This window comes from Choloepus didactylus, chromosome 5, assembly GCF_015220235.1.
Source record: "Choloepus didactylus isolate mChoDid1 chromosome 5, mChoDid1.pri, whole genome shotgun sequence".
NCBI lineage: Eukaryota > Metazoa > Chordata > Mammalia > Pilosa > Megalonychidae > Choloepus > Choloepus didactylus.
The window spans coordinates 92204730-92221380 of record NC_051311.1 but is presented as its reverse complement, the minus strand read 5'-3'; the positions used below and the strand labels follow the sequence as shown (position 1 = coordinate 92221380).

Here is a 16651-nt window from a genome sequence, read left to right as displayed (position 1 = left end):
ACACTTAAATTAGGGATCCCACATTGGTTATTATCATTGGCTGTTATCTTGAAGAGTAGGCTTGTGATGTTGCTGGAATTTGTAATGGTTGGACTTACTGCTTTTTTTCAGGTTCGGTATTCCACTTTCCTGCTGTCTCTGTTCATTTGTATTTCACTCTCGGTGTATTTTATGTCCCAGGGTCTTGGTTAAAGCTAATTAAGGCTGTGCTGGCTAGAGCTGTTAAAACAAGAACTTTTCTATGGGGTGTGTAGGTGGGAATTTCAGATAAAAGAGAAAAGGAAAGTTTTGCAACCTAGTTAGACAGGGAGCTGCTTTGGAAGTGGGGGTAGGTATAAGCAACTGGTCAGGGTCTGCTACAATACCACCCAGGAGTAAATACTATTTCCTTGATAAATCTGTCCCCATCTAAAGATTAGTTAATTAAAAAAAAGAAAATAGAACTCATACAAAATTCCTCAAATAATAAAAGACAGGGAAATCAACAAAACATGCAAATGAATATACTTTTTTTTTATTTTGAAATAAATTCAAAGTTATAGGAACAGTTGCAAAAACAATACTAACCCCATATACAGAATTCCATCATACCCTGACCCCCCCTCCCCCAATAGCTCAATCCACCAACTTTAACATGCTGTCACATCGCTATTTCTTTCCCACCCTCCCTCCCAATCATCCATCATCTATTGCTCTGTCTGCTGAACATATGAGAGCTAGCTGCACACATCCTTGAACATACACTATAATTCACGTATACACTTCCCATGAACAAGAACATTCTTTTATGCAATCCCATTAAGCGCAACCAAGAAGTACAAGAGATTCAACAATGATACAAAGCTTACATTCTATATTTCCTTTACCTTATGTCTCAACTGTGTCCCTTTGAGCTACCTGTCCTCTAACCTCCAATCCCATCCAAGTTCATCCTTGGCATTCAATCGTCATCTATTTAGACAGTCTTTTTTTTTTTTTTCAGTTGTGGAAACATATATACAGCCTAAATCTTCCCATTCCACCCCCTCCCTAGCCTTCCATTAGTGGGATTAATCACATTTAGAATGTTGTAATGCTCTTTCCCACCATCCATTACTAGAAATTTCCCTTCACCTCAAACAGCAACTCTACACTCATTTCTTAACTCCCCATTGCCCCTTCCCCCATTTCTCTTAACCCAAACTCTACATTTCATCTCTATGGTTATATTCTCTGATAATTTCTTTGTGTTTGCTCTGGGGGTTAAAATTAACCTCTTAAATCCATAACAATCTTGTTTTTCTTTGATACCACCTTCACTTCAATAGGACACATAAACTGTTCCTATACTCCTCCATTCCCCCACCTTTATATAGTTGTCTAAAATTATATATTTTACATTGAGTTCAAAACCACTGATTTGTCATTAGAGTTTGTGTAATTTATATCATGTAGGAAGTAAATAGTGGAGTTACAGTTCAAAAATTATTGACTTCTATTTGTATTCCTTTGTGGTTGGAGAATGTGCTTTGAGTATATTCAATTTTTTTTTTTTTTAATTTCTTGAGGCTTGTTTTATCTCCCAGCTTATGGTCCCTTCTGGAGAAAGATCTGTGATCACTAGAGAAAAATGAGTGTCCTGGTGCTTCGGGATGTAAGGTACTATATACGTCTGTTAAAATTCTCTATATGTCTTTCTCCTTTCTTTGTTTCTCTGTTGGTAGGGCTTCCTTTAGAATCTGAAGTAGAGCAGGTCTTTTATTGGCAAAGTCTCTCAGCATTTGTTTGTCTGTGAAAAATTTAAGCTCTCCCTCAAATTTGAAGGAGAGTTTTGCTGGATAAAGTATTCTTGGTTGGAAATTTTTCTCTCTCAGAATTTTAAATATGTCATGCCACTGCCTTCTCACCTCCATGGTGGCTGCTGAGCAGACACAACTTAGTCTTAGTTGTTTCCTTTGTATGTGGTGAATTGCTTTTCTCTTGCTGCTTTCAGAACTTGCTCCTTCTCTTCAGTATTTGACAGTCTGATCAGAATATGTCTCGGAATGGTTTTATTTGGATTTATTCTATTTGGAGTTCGCTGGGCATTTATGCTTTGTGTATTTATATTGTGTAGAAGGTTGGGGAAGTTTTCCCTGACAATTTCTTTGAATACTCTTTCTAGACCTTTACCCTCCTCTTCCCCTTCTGGGACACCAATGAGTCTTAAGTTTGGACATTTTATTTTATCTATCCCTGAGATCCATTTCAATTTTTTCAATTTTTTTCTCCATTCTTTCTTTTGTTCTTTCATTTTCTGTTCTGTGGACTTCTAGGACACTGAGATGTTGTTCATCTTCTTCTAGTCTTGTATTGTGAATATACAGAGTCTTTTTAATTTGGCCAAAAGTTTCTTTTATTTCCATAAGATCTTCTATTTTTTTATTTACTCTTGCAATGTCTTCTTTATGCTCTTCTAGGGTCTTCTTTATGTTGCTTATATCCTGGGCCATGGTCTTCTTGATGTCCTTTAAATCCTTTGCCATGTTTTCATTCCTCGATTGTAGTTCTTTGATTAATTGTGTGAGGTACTTTGTCTCTTCTGATAACTTGATTTGTGTGTTTGGAGTTGGATTCTCCATATCATCTGTTTTTATCATATGCATTGAGATTTTCTGTTGTTTTTGGCCTCTCGGCATTTGCTCTGCTTGACGGGGTTCTTTCAAGTTGTAAAAAAAAAAACCTATCTCATTTTTCAGAAACACTGTTTGGTGGCATACACTTTCTCTAACTAACCAGCAGATGGCATCTGTGAGTCACCTATACCTCTCAAGTCAGTTCTCCACCTTGGCCCCGTGGTGTGTGGGGAAATGATTCTTGTGGGGTCCAGCCGGAGAACTCAGCCTGGGTGTGTTGCTGGAGCCATCCGCCCTGAATGCGGGGCATGTGTACGGGTGGCCAGGGAGGAAGGACAGCCTCAATATTCAAATCCCCCAGGTTCAAGGCCGCCGCAAGAGTCCAAGCCTTCATTTCATTTCAGCCCCAGACCCTCTCTCTTGCTGTCCCACAAACCACTGGACTTGGCGTAGCATCCCTGGGTTCTCTGAGCAGGTCCCCCTGCCCAGCCGCGATCCTCCAGGACCTCTGCCGAGGGAATGCCATGCTACATCACCAGTGCGCGCCATCCCTCAAAGGAAGCCCCGGGCCACCGGGCCGTGCCGGAGCGCTTTCAGCCTGATGCAAAAATGGCCTAACGGGGCGTCTCAACACCCCCCTCCTCACACAGTTCCTCCTTCCCAGCTCCAGGACAACTGGCGGGGCTCTGGGCTGTGGGCACAGCCCCAGGCAGGAGTTTATCCAGCCCTCCGGGGAGCCAGCTGCTAGCCATGGGGTTTCTTTCTGCTTCCAGCTCTCCCCTCCATTCTCCCAGCCCCAAGGCTATCTGCAGCGGGCTATCTTCCAGGCCAGACACTGAGAGGCCAGCCCAGCCCCCTCTTGCTGTGTTTTACTGCGTGGTTCCCACAATCGCAGCTGCAGCCGCTCCTGGGTTTTTCCCTTTTTTTTTTTTTTTTTAAAGAGCCCGTTGGTCTCCAAATGCCAAACCCTGGCTTCCCCAGATCGCTGCACGGCTGTGGGTCTTCCAGCCAGCTTACTCACTCGTTTCAGAATTCCGACTCCCAGTTTCACCAAGTATACAGCCCCTGGGAACTAGCAGATCTCGTCCAGCTGGCACATCGCTGTAACCAGTATTCTGGGTCACTCTCGGGTCCTTATCTAGTGTTCTTCACGGAGGTGTTCCTTTGCCCTGTCTCGCCTAGCCACCATCTTAGTTTCTCTCCGAATAAAGCTTTGAACAACATTTATACCAAAAATTAAAAAAAAATTTTTTTTAGAAAGCAATTACAGTGCAACCTCAGTGAAACTGAAGGAAACATGGATTTTTTGAAACAAGATATGAAAGAGCAGATGATGAGACAACAGGCTGAATTATAAAAAGACTGGCAGAATTTTTTTAAAGATATTAAGGTAATAAATATGATTTTGTAAATCAAAGTAGCATTTTAAGCAATAAAGTACAAAATTAACACTGCAGATAACAGAATCAATAGTAGGGTGGACTTTTGAAAAAACAACCAGAAAAGAGAATATAAGAGGCATATCTTTATTTTGGCTTCCCACTTTCTTCCATAAGAAACCACAATTCCTCTTCAGTCTATGTGGAACAAGTAGGGCTAAGACCCCAATCCCTGTATGTGAAGCTTTGATGAAAGCCTGGCAAATAAGAATATTCTATCTCCCTACCACCAACCATAATGAGTTTTTCAAGGATGGGCACATGTTTCAAATTAGATAGGCCAGATTTTAAATTTGGGTCCGGATGGAGGTCAGGTGGGACACAATGGGAAACAGAGGCCATAAGGCAAGAGAAAAGACAGTTTGTTGCTCATGGGTCCCAGGGAGAGGAGTGTGATGAGGAGTTCATGGGAAGTGCTGTTAGTTTGAGTGGCTCACCCAGCAGGTGGGGAGCACACAGGCAGAGAAAGAGTGACCCATGGGTTTGTGCCTTTATTGTGGTCTGGGGTGGACTTTAGTAGATTTCCCATGGGAGTCAAAAGTTGGTTAGTTTAAAGCAAATGTGTGTGAAAAGGGAAAGGCACTGGGGGTCCAAGGACAGCTTATCATTTGGGGCCAGCTGTGAGTTTGGGGTCAGGTATGTGGGTGGTGTGGGTGGTGGCTGCAGATGTGAGTTTGGGCTCTGAGATGGAAAACTGTTTATTAACTAGGCAAAAGGTCAGTGTTGAGGCAAATGGTTTAGCCAAAAAAAGATGGGTGCCAAGGCAGCACATAAAAAAAATTTGATAGTTAAAGCAACACATGACCAAGAAAAACCAGTCTTCCTGAGATTTTTGCTGGAACTATCAGTAAAAACATTCTCTTTCTCTGAGATAGCAAGCCATCAGCTGGATGTGGGATAAATACTTCTAGTAGCTGTCTTATTACTATGTGGTGAAATCATCTCAGAATCCAACATATAGAGCCAAGAGGTGAAGAAACAGACATAATTTAAACCCCACTGCATGAAGCTAGCTCCAGCCTTTCTGCTTCCCAAATAAGGGAAATGATAAATCCTCTCTTTTGCTTAAATTATTTGAGCTGGTTTTCTATCACTTGCAATTGTAATAGCCCTAACTAATATAGAGAGGAAAAGGATAGAGAGATGAAAGAAAAAAAGGTTACACATAGAGAAGACATTAAATGGATGGGGAAAATACAGTTGTTGAAGGAGAGAGGAGGAAATGGAGCAATTATAGAATCCGATGATTTAATTGAAAAAAAGTATTCCTACATTGAAGGAAAACCTAAATTAAATGTGCCAATAACCTTCCAGAAGTGCTCTGTCAAATTACTGAAACTTAAAGATATTCTTCAGACATCCAGTTGGGGGGGAGGGGTGGACAAAATCAAAGCCATCTCTTCCAAGATATTAGATACCAAAAGACAATGAATAACAACTACAGTATTGAGGCAGAGATAATTTTACATCCAGCTAAATGCCCATTTATGTTTAAAGACTACAGAAAGCCATTCTCAAATAAGCAAGGACTTGGGAAACATATATATATAAATGTATTTCCTGAACAAACTACTTGAAGATAACTAAGAATTGAACAAAAGCATGCATAAATAGGGAAATCACGATAAGAAATAAGTGGCAGAGAATGTTTAAACCATTTGTAATAAATACAGAGATTCCAATTTTGATGTTTGATCACTGACAGTGTCCAGCCAAACCCTCCCCCTTCCCTTTTTGCTCCACATCTGGGCAAGTCAATAAAAAAGCCCACACACTCCCCCTCTTGGTAAGAAATTAAAATCTCACAAACCCCTGGCCCCAGCCTGTAGCCTCTGGAAGGGCCCAACTCACTCACTCTCTCTGCTTCACTCTTGCCAACCAAACAGGCTTGACTCTGCCCTACTCTCCACAGAGAGCCCCACTATGTGAATAATAAACTTTTTAAAATCCTCTTGGTACATGTGATGTCATCAGTCACAACATCAAGCTGATTTTGGAAGAGGAGGTTGATCCCGCCCTCCATAGGGCAACCACAAAACACCATGTGAAGATATCTCTAATATGATCAACATAAAAAACAAAACACAATTAAATGTTATAATTTTGAGATAACTATTGTAAAAATGGTGATAAATTAAAATAGACAGAGACCCCAATCCCAACACATATGGAATACTGTTGTCATCGTGGTTCATCATCTCTTGCCTCGATTACTGAATAGCCTCCTAAGTGGTCCCCCTGCTTTCACCCTTGCCCTCAAGTCTATAGTCATTATGGTGGCAAGAGTGATCTTTTGAAACATAAGGCAGAGCACATGTCAACTCTGCCTAGAATTTGGCATGGCTCCCATTTCACCAAAGTAAAAGCCCAAGTCCTCACAATGGCCCACAAGGCCCGAAATGATCTGGCTCCTCTTGCCTCTCTCTGCAAGCCACTCTGTTCCAGCCATGCCAACCTCCTTGTGTTCCTAGAATGTGATACACATGTGACACCTCAGAGCCTTTGCCTGAAAGGCTCTCCCCCCAGATATCCACTCCACTAAGTCCCTCCTCACCTACCTCTAGTGTTGGCTCAACCGTCACCTTCTCAGTGAAGCACTCCCTCAGCACAGTGACACATTCCCTTTAAAATGCAATTTACTCCTCACTCCCACATTCCTGATCTCCTTTACTGGACTGTATTCCTTTTTTCTGTAACATTTACCACTTTTGAATATAATAGATAATGCACTCTTTTATTATATTTGTTATTTGTTTCCTGTTTCTAGCCATGAAGGAAGTTTTTGTTTGTTCCATTCACTGGTGTACCCCTAAGTCCCTAGAACAGTGTCTGATACATAAGAGGCATTGAATAAATATCTACTGAATGACAATCAACAAAAACTAGTTTGGGCATTAGTGAAAGCAAGTACAAGTGTGCTGATTTACTGATCTTACATGGGATAATGGAGCCCACAGTTATTTTTAATTTCTGAAGTTAACTTGAGAGATCTTGGCTTTGCTTATCAAAGGGTGGTTTTCAGACTGGCAGTAAGTCTGCAAACTATTTTTTACTGGTCCCTAATGAGAGAAGGATCTTGCACCCGCATGTAAAGTAACTATGTCACTAAGTATACAGTTTAGTTCAACTTTTTTTTTAATAGCAAGACTTTCTCAATGAAGAAAGAAGTGCATTGATTTACCTTCCAGTTCAGACTCCTTAGCTAGTGTGATTGCAGACAAACACTTTGAAAAGAACAAATTCAAAGATTTTTAAATAACTAAGAATACTAAATTTTCAGAATGAAAAAAGGGAAAGAAAATCAAGATCCATATTTTAAAAAGGCTAGAGAACAAAGGAAACAGCAAAAATACATAATAAAAACAAAAGGCATAAAAATCAGAACCACAATGATTTATCATCTCACACCAACATGAATGGCTGCTATTAAACAAACAGGAAACTACAAGTGTTGGAGAGGATGCAGAGAAATTGGAACATTTATTCACTGCTGGTGGGAATGTAAAATGGTACAATCGCTGTGGAGGGAGGTTTGGTGGTTCCTCAGGAAGCTAAGTATAGGGTTGCCTTATGACCCGGAAATCCCACTACTCGGGATGTGCCCAGAAGATCTGAAAGCAGAGACACAAACAGACATTTGCTCACTAATGTTCACAGTGGCATTATTCACAATTGCCAAAAGACGGAAACAACCCAAGTGTCCATCAACCGACGAATGGATAAACAAAATGTGTCATATACACATGATGAAATATTAGTCAACAATAAGAAGGAATGAAGTCCTGAAGCACATGACAACATGGATGAACCTTGAGGACATTATGTTAAGTGAAATAAGTCAGACACAAAAGGACAAATATTGTATGATCTCACTCATATTAACTAATTAAAATACGGAAACTCATAGACATAAAATACAGGCTATAGGTTACCAAGATATAGAATAAAGACTAAAGAATGCGGAGCAGTTGCTTAATATGTGCAGAATGTTTAACTAGGTTGAACTTAAATGTTTGGAAATGGACAGAGGTGACGATAGTATGCTATTGTGAGTATAGTTAACAGCACTGAATTGTGGGTGAATGTGGTAGAAAGGGGAAGTTTAGGTTTTCTTTTTCATTTTTATTTATTTTCTGGAGTAATGAAAATGTTCTAAATGGGGTTGTATGTACAACTGTGTGATGATACTGTGAGCCAGTGATTATATACTTCAGATGGTTTGTATGGTATGTGAATATATCTCAATAAAACTGGATTTTAAAAAAGGCATTAAACATGATTAAGGAAACAAGACCTGAAATACATTAAGACAAAAAAATACAAATGAAATAAATTCTATTAAAATAAAAAGACTCTCAAGTTGGGTACAAAATAAATTTAAATAAATATTGTTGACCCACAAAACAAAATGATTCAAATGGTTACAAGAATCAACAAAGATAGATATGCCAATGCAGAGTGGAACTGCTCAAATAGAAGGGATGTTTAAAGGCTGTGTCAGGGAGGAGAAAGCAGACAACAGCAGGAGAGAGGAACTGTGCAGAGTAGGAAATAAGAAATGGCTAATGGGAGTTTAAATGATTAGGTATCTGGGGTGTGAACTTTCTGCCAAGTCTTCTCATCAACCTAATAAAATAGCTATTTCTAATCAATGCAATGTGAAGTTGGAAGTGGGGATGGAGAAATTCTTGAGTAAAGCTTTGAGGTGGGTTTACCCAGGAGCCTACTATATTTTGTTATTCAAGAGTTTTGTAAACCCTGAGACTCTTTCGCAATATTTTATGTTCTTTTCAGCATTTTTGTTCATTCTCTAGATTTTAGAGAATTTTAGAAATTGTAATTTATTTTCAGTGAATTTCACCTACTGTATGTGTTTGGCCATTATGGAGGGAATTTCTTAAAATTATTTCTCCTATTCTAAGTAATTTACCCAAAAGTTAATTGACTGAAAATGAACATCTCCAATCCCTAGTTCACATATTGATAACTTTTTTGCATACGATGACAATTTTGTAACATGTAAGTTTATTTTTAACAATTTATCCACTTTCTAAATTTATTTTTGTTGTTTTATTTCCAGCCAGTCCTTGGATCACCTTTTAGTTTCCATTTTCTAAATTTCTAAAATCCAGAAAGCTCTGAAATCCAAAAGCTTTTTCATATTCTTTTTAGACAAAACCAGATGTGACCTAACCTAATTTTGCAGCAACACCTCTGGAACTGACTCATGGCTGTCCACAGTCTTTCTTTATTTCACTCAATAAGAATATTTATGTTTCACTAATATGTTTGATTCCAATGTGCTGCCCAGACACTGCTGAAGATGTCATATAATAATATACAATATGTTCACAGAATTATCTTTCTAAAAAAAACTAAACTCCAAAATATATCTGGCTCCAAGGGTTTCAGATAAGGGATTGTGAAGGAACTTTACTTTCAGTACGTACACACACATACACACACACACATACACACACACACACACAATGATACCTTGCAGAAGTAAAGAACATATTTTAACTAAGTAAAAGCTAATTAAGTGGAAAAGAAATATATAATACAAAATGGTGGGATCATGATTTAAATAGATAAAATCAGCATAATTGGCCAAAAGTGAGTTTTTCTTTGTATGGAGAATAGCAAATATAAGAACACAAAGAGGAAGAAATAGTTTATATAAAACACATTCTTACCGAAAGTGAGTCTTTTTTAATCTTCCAGTGTAAAAGGTACATGCTTTTACCATCAATTCTGGAGTCATCTAAAATAAACAAAAATTGGAATAACAATCATTAAAAATTAATAGAATGCACATGCTAAGTCTGGAAGATACACAAGAAAATGAGAGCAATGGTTACCTCTAGGGAGAAAACTTGGACAGATGGGGTCAAGAAATGACCATTTATATGTTTTGGATTTTTATTGTATATGTCTATTACCTATTTTTTTTTTAAGTTAAAATCACAGTCTAAAATTTTTCCTTTATGTTGCGCTTATTTTAAAGCATTTTAAGATAAGTACTGTCATTATTATTTAGATTTATAAGAGTATAGAGTTGTAGGTCTGCTGGTCACTATTAAACTGAATGATTTCACCTTCACATGAGAAAATATGAGCTAACTGAGGATTACCAAAATCTTCTGTGCCTTCTGTACATTCTTTAATTAGTAAAGATACTTTATATTAACACATTTATTAAAAGCACATGGCTGCTATGCGCTATGCTAAGTTTTTCTTTATTTTATTGTCATCCTGTTTACAATATACATATATAAATATATGGTCACATCTATTTAGTGTAGGGGTAAGTTTAGTTCAAACCTATACCAACTGCCATGCATTGTGAATTCTACTTTTCTACAGCAAATGTTTTTCTTCTTTGCACATTGCTGTAAATGTCTGGTAAATCAATAGATGTTAATCACAAATTTATTTTAGGTATGCAAGAAAGACCCAAGGTCCCATTATAAACTATAAGTGCTAACTATTAGATACCAAATTCATAGCTCTTTAATGTGAGAAGTAGTCATTGGTCCCATTAATTTTTAACTTTCTAAAACACAGTTGTTTATTATATATGAGAAAACAAGCATTTAAACAATACCTAAAGAAAAGCAAGTTTTAGTTCTATAATATTTGAGGTGCCTAGAGATAGTATTAGGAATCTGGTAAGAACCAAATGAAAGCATAAATGTAAATCACTAATGTTATAAAATGATTTTTTAGTATTATAGCATAATTTTCCTTCTGGTAGGCAATTCTTGTGTTGACTCAGTAAATCTTTGAATTAAGGGTTACATATTAAATTGTCTTAACATATCTCAGCATATTTTAAAGAGTACCATGCCTTTACTTCATTGTATCCTGCATAGTATCATTCTAAAACAATGCTAGCAATATAGTATAAACTATATATAGAGAGAGAACTAATATGTCTAATTTAAATCCCTTCCCATTCAATTTTTAAAATTTTTCATAACTATAAGATTTAATAGTAATAACAACAGTAAATGTCTTCAATGCATAAATGAGGAGAATCTGTAACATACAGTACCAATTTTGTTTTGTTTACAAACACTTCCCTTCCTGGCTTCGAACTCCCCCAGTAACCTCTAATTTACTCTCAATCTCTGAGAACTGGCTATTTCTAGTCATGTAAGTGATATCATATAATATTTGTCCTTATGTGGCTTGCTTATTTCACTGATCGTTAACGTTTTCTAGGTTCTTCTATGTTGCAGCAGATCTCACAACTTCAGTCTTTCTTATAGCTGAATATTCTATGGTTTGTATACACCACATTTTGTATATCCATTCATTGTTGATGGACACTTGCATTATTTCCACCTTTTGGCCATTGTGAATAGTGCTGCTAAAAACATTGGTGTAAAAGTGTCTGTTTGAGACTCTGTTTTCACTTTCTGTTGGTGTATATCTAGAAGTGGAATTGCTGAGACATATGCTAATCTATATTTAATTTTTTGAGTAGGCACCATAATGCTTTCCACAGTGGCTGCACATAACTTTTGCATACCCAACAACAATGCACTAGAGTTCCAATTTCTCCACATCCTCTCCAATACTTATTTTCCATTTTTAAAATAATAGCTGTGGTAAGTTGAATTATGTACTCCAATTTAGACATGTTTTAATCTGCATTCCTGTGGGTATGAACCCACTGTAAATAGGACCTTTTGAAGGTGTTATTTGGAGTTAAGGTTTGGCCCAACTGAATGAGAGTGGGTCTTGATTTGGATTACTGGAGGCCTTATAAAGAGCCAGTGAAACCTGGAAGAACAGACACAAAAAAGGAGAGATCATCATGTGACATGAATGTGATATGAATCAAGATGAAACTAAGGAACTGCAAGGATTGCCAGCATCCAGCACCAGAACCATATAGTCTACACAGAGAAAGCAGGACTTGCCAGTAACTTCATGTTCAATACCTGGCCCCAAAACTATGATCCAATTAATGCTTGTTGATTAAGAAACTCATGTGGTCTTTGTGGTAGCAGCCTGGTCAACTAATACAACAGCCATCCTTGTGGGTATGAAGTGATACTTCATTGAAGTTTTGATATGCATATTCCTAATGGTAAATGAGATTGAGCATCTTTTTGTATGCTTATTGACCATTTGTATGCCTTCTTTGGAAAAATATCTCTTCAAGTCCTTTGCCCATTTTTTATTGGGTTATCTTTTTGTTGAGTTGTAGCAGTTCTTTACGTATCTTGGATATTAAGGCTTTATCTGATACACGGTTTGCAACTTTTTTCCATTCTGTAGGTTGTCTTTTCACTTTCTTGATAATTTCCTTTGATGTACAAAAGTTTTTTATTTTGATGAAATGAAATTTATCTATTGCTTCTTTTGCTGCTTGGGTTTTTGGTATCATATTTAAGAATCCATTGCCAAATCCCAGGTGTGCCAGTTTGAATGTATTATGTCCCCCCAAATGTCATTATCTTTGATGCAATCTTGTGTGGGCAGATGCATTAGTGTTGATTAGACTGTAATTCTTTGATTGTTTCCATGGAGATGTGACCCACCCAACTTTAGGTGATAACTCTGATTAGATAATTTCCAGGGAGGCATGGCCCCACCCATTCAGCATGGGCCTTGATTAGTTCACTGGAGCCCTATAAAAGCTCAGACAGAAGGAGTGAGCTTGCTACAGCCAAGAGGGGCACTTTGAAGAATGCACAGGAGCTGAGAGAGGAGCTGCAGATGAGAGACAGTTTGAAGACGGCTGTTGAAAGCAGACTCTTGCTCCGGGGAAGCTAAGAGAGGACAAACACCTCAAAAGCAACTAAGAGTGACATTTTTGAGGAACTGCAGCCTAGAGAGGAACATCCTGGGAGAAAGCCATTTTGAAACCAGAACTCAAGCAGTCACCAGCCAAGTGACTTCCCAGCTAACAGAGGTTTTCCAGAAGCCATTGGCCATCCTCCAGTGAAGGTACCCAATCATTGATGACTTACCTTGGATACTTCACGGCCTTAAGACTGTAACTTTATAACCAAATAAACCCCCCTTATAAAAGCCGATCCATTTCTAGTGTTTTGCAAAAAGGCAGCATTAGCAAATAGGAACACCAGGTCATGAAGATTTACCCTTACATTATCTGCCAGTATCTGTTGTATAGTTTTAAGTCTTAAATTTAGGTCCTTAATACATTTCAAGTTGACTTTTTAATATGGTGTGAGTTAGGGGTCTAACATCATTCTTCTGCATGTGGGTATCCAGTTTTCCAGTTCCGCTTATTGAAGACTATTCTTTTCCCATTGCATGTATATAGGACCCTTGTCAAAATCAACCGGCCAAAGATGTTTGGGTCTATTTCTGGACTTTCAATTCTGTTCCATTCATCTATTTGTGTATCTTTATGTCAATACCACACTATTTTTGTTTCTGTAGTTTTGAGTACAATTTGAAATCAGAAAGTGAGATTCCTCCCTCCAACTTCACTTCATTTTTCTTTTTCAAAATTTAGATATCCAGGGCTTCTTGCAGTTGCATATGAATTTGATAATCGGTTCTTCCATTTCTGCAAAAATGGCTGCTGAAATTTTGATAGTGATTGCACTGAATTTGTATATTGCTTTAGATAATAGTAACATCTTAACAATATTAACTCTTCCAATCCATGAACACAGGATGCTTTGCCATTGATTTAGGTCTTCTTTAATTTCTTTCAGCAGTGTTTTGTAGTTTTCAAAGTCTTTTGTATCTTCATTAAACTTATTCCTAGATATTTAGATGCTATTGTAAATAGAATTATTTCCTAGATTTCTTCTTCAGATTGTTCATTACTAGTGTATAGAAACACAATTAATATTTGTGTGTTTATCTTATACCGTGCTAATTCACTGAACTAGTTTATTAGCTCTACTCATTTTCTTGTCAATTCTTTTGGATTTTCTATATATAAGATTATTTCATCTGCAAAGAGAGATAGTTTTATTTCTCCCCTTCCAATTTGGATACCTTTACTTATTTTTATCTAATTGCTGAGGCTAGAAATTATAGTACAATATTGATTAGCAGCAGTGAAAACAGGCATCCTTATCTTGTTCCTGATTGTATAGAGAAAGCTATCAGTCTTTGATCATCAAGTAGATGTTGGTTGTGGACGTTTTATAAGTGACCTTTACCATGTTGAGAATGCTCCCTTCTATTCCTACTTTTCTGGGTGTTTTTATCAAGAAACGGTGCTTGATTTTGTCAAATGCCATTTCTGCATCTATTGAGATAACCATGTGGGTTTTTTTCCTTCATTCTATTTACATAGTGTATTATATTGATTGATTTACCATTATTGAAATTGATGTACTGAAATCTCCAACTATTACTGGCAATCTTTAATACTGTCAATGTTTCCTTCATATATTTTGGTGCCCTATTTTTAGGTGCTTATATGTTTGTTAAGTCTCCTTATTCAATTGACCTTTTTATAAATATACAATATCCTTCTCTGTCTCTTGTAACAGTTTTTGACTTAAAGTCTATTTTGACTGATATTAATATAGCCATGTGGCTCTCTTTGGTTACCATTTGCATGAAATACTTTTTTCCATCTTTTCTCTTTCAACCTGTTTGTATCTATGGATCTATGATGGGTCTCTGATAAACAGCATACACTTGGGTCATGTTTCTTTATCCATTCTGCCAATCTCTGCCTTTTGATTGGAGTGTTTAATCCATTTGCATTTAAGGTAATTACTCATAAGGCAAGATTTACTTCTGCCATTTGCTAACTGTAAGTATTATATCTTTGTTTGTTTGGTCCCTCATTTCCTCCATTACTGCCTTCCTTTTTGTTTAGATGATCTTTTAAAAAGAGCAATTTTGAATTATGTCTCTTTTCCTTTTGTGTAGACTTTTTGGTTACTGTCTCTATGGTTTACCATGGGGATTACATTTAACATCCTAAATATATTACAATTTAGTTTGTGTTGATTCCAACTTGACTTCAATAGCCTATACATATTTTCTTCCTGTGTCCTTCTGTCCTTCCCCTTTATGTTGTGCTTGTTTCAAATTACATCCTTATGCATTGTGTGTCCAGTAACAAAGGTTTATACTTTTATGCATTTGTATTTTAAACTTCATAAGTAAAAAAAAAAAAAAAAAAAAAAAAATTACAAATGAAGAAAGCAATAATACTGGTGCTTATATTTACCCATACTGTTACCTATACCAGAGGTCTTCATTTCTTCATATAGCTTCAAGTTACTGTCTAGTGTACTTTCTTTTCAACTCAAGGGACTCCCGTTAGCATTTCCTGTAGTGCAGATCTAGTGGTAATTAACTCCCTCAGTTTTCCTTTGTACAAAAATGTCTTAATTTTTCCCTCATTTTTGAAGGACAGCTTTGCTTAGTATATTATTTTGGAGAACAATTTTTCTCTTTCAGTACTTTAAATATATCCCACTGCCTTTCGGCTGCCATGGTTCCTATTGAGAAATCAGATGTTAATCTCATTAAAGATCCCTTATATTTGAGTATTGCTTCTCTCTTGCTGTTTTTAAGATTCTGTCTTTTACTTTCAATTATAAGGTGTTTCAGTGTAGATCCACTTGTGTTCATCCTGCTTGGTGTTCATATTCATATCTTTCATCAGATTTGGGAATTTTTCAGCCATTATTTATTTGAATTTTTTTTCTGCCCCTTTTTCTCTCTCTCTTCTCCTTCTGGGACTCCCATAATGAATTTATTGGTATGCTTGATAGTGTCCCACAGGTTCCTCAGGCTCTATTCCTTTTTCTTCTTCTTATTCTCTCTGCTTCTCAAAATGGGCAATTTAAGTGGTCACCTTCAAGTTCACTGATCTTTTCTTCTGCTTCCTCCAATCTGCTGTTGAATCCCTCTATTGAATTTTTCACTTCAGTTACAGTACTTTTCAGCTCCAGGATTTCCATTTGGTTCTTCTTTATAATTCCTATTATATATTCTATTATTTCTATAATTTCTATTATTGAAATTCTCATTTTGCTCATGCATTGTTTTCCTGATGTCCTTTAGTTCTTTGTCCATCTTTTCCTTTAGTTCATTGATCCTATTTGACAGAGTTGTTCTAAGACCTTTGATTAGTAATTCCAGAGCCTGAGCTTCCTCCAGAACATTTTCCTTTGAATTGTTTTTTTTTCCTGTGGTGGGGTCATAGTTTCCTGTCTCCAAAACACCTATGTGTTTGGTAATTTTTAGTTGAGAACTGGATATTCTGAGTATTATATTTTGGTCACTCTGGAAATCTTGTTCTCCCACTCCTCAGTCTGTCCAACACATAACAAAAGAAAACAGGAAGGGGAAGGAAGAGAGAAGAGAAGGAAAGAAAAAGAAAGAAAAGGAAAAACACTCACACACACACACACACACACACACCCCAAGGGGGAAGGCGCACACACCACAGAGGAAGACTCTTATTATGTGCCAGTGGTCAGCCAGAAGCTGCTGCTGTCAAGACTGAAACCTCAGCCAGCCTGTGTGCTCATCCCTTAAGGGGAAGCCCAACCAAAAAATACACAAAAATGAGAAAGAAAAAAACAAACAAACCAGCCTAAAAGTATTTCAAAATAAAAAGTTTTTAAAATAAATAAATAAACTTTATGT

General features: G+C 37.1%; 1 protein-coding gene across 1 annotated transcript in view; it reads right to left on the bottom strand.

Annotated features, from left to right (window-relative positions):
- FBXL13 (F-box and leucine rich repeat protein 13) overlaps positions 1-16651 on the bottom strand; it is a 316890-nt gene that overhangs the window by 264758 nt on the left and 35481 nt on the right. Inside the window, exon 4 of the mRNA XM_037836473.1 lies at positions 9730-9797. Within this exon, the coding sequence (XP_037692401.1) occupies positions 9730-9797 (68 nt within the window). The remainder of the gene's footprint in view (positions 1-9729; positions 9798-16651) is intronic.